Genomic DNA, 4,207 nt, shown 5'->3' with positions numbered 1-4,207 from the left:
CAATGTGTCCCTGAGCAAGACACTTAACCCCTAGTTGAGGCGTGCGGCCTCTGACATATAATATATTTTAAGTTGCTTTGGATAAACTCGTCAGCTAAATGAGATGTAAGTGTACTTTTCTATTGACATTTTCTTTCAACTAACAAAACAAAAAATCTCTAAGTGTCGCAGCCTTTTGTTTTTTGCAGCAGTTGATACTGCGATAACAATAAAGAAACAATATATTGTGCAGCCCTAGTATCAAGTAGAAAAAGGATTTTTATTAATTTGTGTATAGACAGCCATATCCATTTTCAGACACGTTTCTTTAACTTACTATTGCATGTAGTAGTGACGTGCATACATCTGCTGCCACCACAGCATCTGCATGGGCATGTACATGGGGTGGGGGGGCATGTTGGCAGGGAGGTCGCCTTGTATAGGGACCTGGGCTCCATCTGGCCTGTGGAGGAATTTCATGTTTATTATTAACAGTTTGCACTCTTGATTATCCACATTGGAAGTATTCTGAAGGTCCAAAATGACAAGACTGTTGAATCAGCAACTCTCCCACCGTCTGATTATAATAAGCTTTGATAAAAGGTTTGATTTAGGGCTATTGTATTGGATCACATTCAGTTATACAGTTTATTATTTAAACGTCCATTTAAAGATCCATGTTGTGAATATTTTTGCTTCACATGGCATATGTGGAACAAAGGAGATGTCTTTACAAAGAATTATTCATGTGTTTGTACTAGAGCCCAACCAATAAAGGATTTTTAAGGCTGATACCAATACGAATATTTGGTTATTTAAAAAGTCTGAAATGTCAATATATCAGCCAATATATATTTTTAAAAAAAATTTAAAAAGTCAGAAACAATTTACAAAACAAATTTCCCTAACATTAGTTATTTGTAGTTATTTACGAGTTCTCACTAAAATAATGATCATTTGTTTTATTGTCACAACAGAACAAAAGGAACATCAAAATATATTAAGGTTCTAATAAATAAAATGTATAAAAATACAAACTTAAGATATGAAATTTAAAGTCCTTTGAACAAAAACACAATAACAAAATAAAATCAGTGTTGCCAACAGGGACGTTGTAGAGCGCCCTCTGGTGGACAGACTATGCAACATGGTTGACAATCCGGTAATATTTTTTTAAATATTTATTTATCATAATAATTTATTTGTCATTATAAATGATTACGATGAAGTATTTTTATTTTCTTAAATCTGCCATTATAAATGCAGATACTATCGGCCCGCCTATATATTGGTCGGGCTCTAGTTTGTACAAACAATAGTCTAGGTTCAGTAGGTTACAGCTGATACATCACCTTTGCCTTTATTTTGACGAAAACACTGAAACGCCAATGAAAAGGAGTTATATATCACGTTATATTGTGGCATCAGAAACTTGCTTACCACTGAGGAACACCAGCGGTGTTGTACTGCGCGAAGCCGCCGCGATACCTCAAGCCATCATAACTTCCTGGGACAGCAGAAGAGGAAGAGGAAGCTGGCAGGCTGTCCTGATTTGGTGTGGTGGCAGGGGAGGCCGAGGCCGAGGCTTGTGAACTCTGAGTGACGAGACGTGAACGCCAATCAAAAGTTGAGCTGAGAACATTGTTGCATTTTTAATGATCAATACAAGGAAAAATTTTATGAAAAGTTGTTCAAATTGAACACAGTCCGTTTTACAGGCAGTGTGACTGCGTACAAAGACAACAGTCAGACAGAAGTGGAAGCAAACAAAGGTGCATTTGCTCTAGACGGTGAAGTTTGCATTGGTTACCCCAGGCAGTCACCAATCGGAGCGGTCTCTCAGACACACAGCCACACGTCAGTCACACACACAGTCAGTGTTATGTTGCAACCAAGCTGGTAATTTTTGTATACTTTTACATACTGTTACACTGTTACATACTGCTTTCATCTTTGAATATATGTATGTATAAATATATTTATTACATCTCCTTAGGCATATACATATTCTACATTCATGTTTACAATTAGCCTATCAATTTGCAAATACTGTCTTCCACAAATTTGTGACCTTACTTCACATTATGTGTCATGTCTTAAGTCTTAGATTGTCATTTAGTTTCTTTACTTTTCTTACTATAGAAGTAGTATGTTGGAGGGAGCCTGAGACTCAAGATTTTCATTAGAAACGACTGCCTCTTTAATGGTTGTACATTTGACAAGGAATAACTGGGGATGAACCGATCCAACTATTTCTCTCTCGAGTGAAAATTCCCTTAGGGTTTAATGTTAACAGTCCTCTTCAACTGCATCTTGAGTCAACAGTATGTCATCTCATTCAGGAGGAAATCAAACAACAAGTGGAAGTAAGTCAACATGGTTCACCAGCTCTCAGAAATGTTTGACTAAGGATACATTTACCTGTAACAAACCTGGATCACTAAACATCAAAGCTGTCGCACACACATTGTTTGAGCCCTACAGAAGGAGGTGAAGAGAGAGAGTGTGTGTGTGTGTGTGTGTGTGTGTGTGTGTGTGTGTGTGTGTGTGTGTGTGTGTGTGTGTGTGTCTACTCACGCTGGGGTCAAAAGCAGAAGAGTTAGCCGTGGAAGGGCTCCGAGGCATGGGCGAGGCTGGAGGACTGTGAGAGGCACACACTAAATGCATCATGTGGTATTCATCCTGCTGTGGGATGCCAACGTCAGGGCACAAGAGGAGGAGGAGGAAGAAACAGAAAAGACAGAAGAAAAAAAACGAGGAAGAGAGAGGGGAAGTATTACATGTGGAAATGGCCCAGATACAGACACAATACTCACTCACTTGTTGGTAAAACACATCAGATGAGCTTATTTCCCAGGCAGCCTGTTTCTGCGTACACACACGTACACACACGTAAACACACACACACGTACACCCACGTACACACACACCTCTTACCTTTCTAAGCACATCTCTGAGCTGTAGGTGGTCTTGAAGGAGCCTTCCTGAGTACACCAGCCGCTGGTCTTTGGACAGCTGCAAACAAACACAAAACATTGTGTGGTGACACAAAGCAATGACCAGTGTACAGACAGTGTGAAGCAGTGTAAATGTGTTTTCTTTTATTTGTTGAAACTTCAACAGGCAACTGCATTTAGGTCACTGGCTGGCCCATCTATCTCAGCAACCTAGCAATCTTTTCTTTACAGTGTAACCAGATAAGGGCGTCTTTGCCTCATAGAAAAAGGGCCCGAGAGCAAACCTGCGCCACAGAGCTGAAAACTCCAATATCAACAAATGTATCAAGCGTTTCCAAGGCTAAGAATAACCCTCGGCTTTTAAGAAAACCCGGATGATAAGTCCTCAAAAGGGCTCTGGAAAAAAAAGAGAGAAATTTGGAATATTCCATTAAAAACCAGGACAAAACCCCCATGTGCGGACAAAATCGTGTGATATGATCATGAGCATCTGAACATGATGGACCTTGCTGTGAGACTTTTCTCAACTGCGGTTCTGAAGGCCAAGAACGAAGACTCTCAGCTACTTCTGTCATGACCAGCCCACTGTAATCCTGCACACTGACGCAGAGCACAAACATTTCAGCCTTTCATATAAACATTTTTTGTCTGCTCGGATTTGGTTTCGGTTCCAGCTGTTGGAGGACAAAGACCTAGTTGTTGTGTGGAATGTTATGACATGAGATGTCAAATCCTTAATGTGTATAAAGTGATTAGGCACCTTGGAATTAGATCAGATTGCTGGGCGGGATTAGATTTCAAATCTTACTAAAAGCATAGTGAGTGACTATTCTCTGTGCTTCCTGGAGCTTTGTGCTGCATCTCATTTTATAAAGGACACTTCCCCTGGATAGAAAACTGACAACTGAAGAATCAAAAAAATAACAGAAACTCAAAAGGTTACCACCTCCATCCTCACATATCCCACAAATCAATTGTTGTATTTATGTGTGCGGTGCTTTCTCTTTTACAACCGTGTCTTCTTTCTCCTTTTGCAGCATGATCTGAGCAACACAGACTTTAGGACACAAGCCTTCACTGACATTTTAACACATGTTGCTTGTTGCTATGGTTACACAGCTTTGCTTTGCTCTTCATATCTCTGGTCGGCTTTTTATCACGACAAAATTAAAACGGAAAGACATGTTGCTGCAATGCTAACTTCTTTATATATCTTCACTTGTTTTGTAGTGCAAAGCGGCCCTTTGGTTTGAAATTCAGTTTTGCCCCCC

The 4,207-nt window shown here is 39.8% G+C and overlaps 1 protein-coding gene across 1 annotated transcript in view; it reads right to left on the bottom strand.

The window, feature by feature from the left end:
• herpud2 (HERPUD family member 2) overlaps positions 1-4,207 on the bottom strand; it is an 8,361-nt gene that overhangs the window by 2,227 nt on the left and 1,927 nt on the right. The window contains exons 2-5 of the mRNA XM_032517604.1: positions 2,917-2,994; positions 2,557-2,664; positions 1,420-1,574; positions 317-442 (exon numbers count right to left, since the gene is read on the bottom strand). Coding sequence (XP_032373495.1) covers positions 317-442; positions 1,420-1,574; positions 2,557-2,664; positions 2,917-2,994 — 467 coding nt within the window. The remainder of the gene's footprint in view (positions 1-316; positions 443-1,419; positions 1,575-2,556; positions 2,665-2,916; positions 2,995-4,207) is intronic.

The sequence above is a fragment of the Etheostoma spectabile genome, chromosome 6 (assembly GCF_008692095.1).
Source record: "Etheostoma spectabile isolate EspeVRDwgs_2016 chromosome 6, UIUC_Espe_1.0, whole genome shotgun sequence".
Classification (NCBI taxonomy): domain Eukaryota; kingdom Metazoa; phylum Chordata; class Actinopteri; order Perciformes; family Percidae; genus Etheostoma; species Etheostoma spectabile.
The sequence above is the reverse complement of the archived record's forward strand: the minus strand, read 5'-3'. Positions and strand labels throughout refer to the sequence as shown.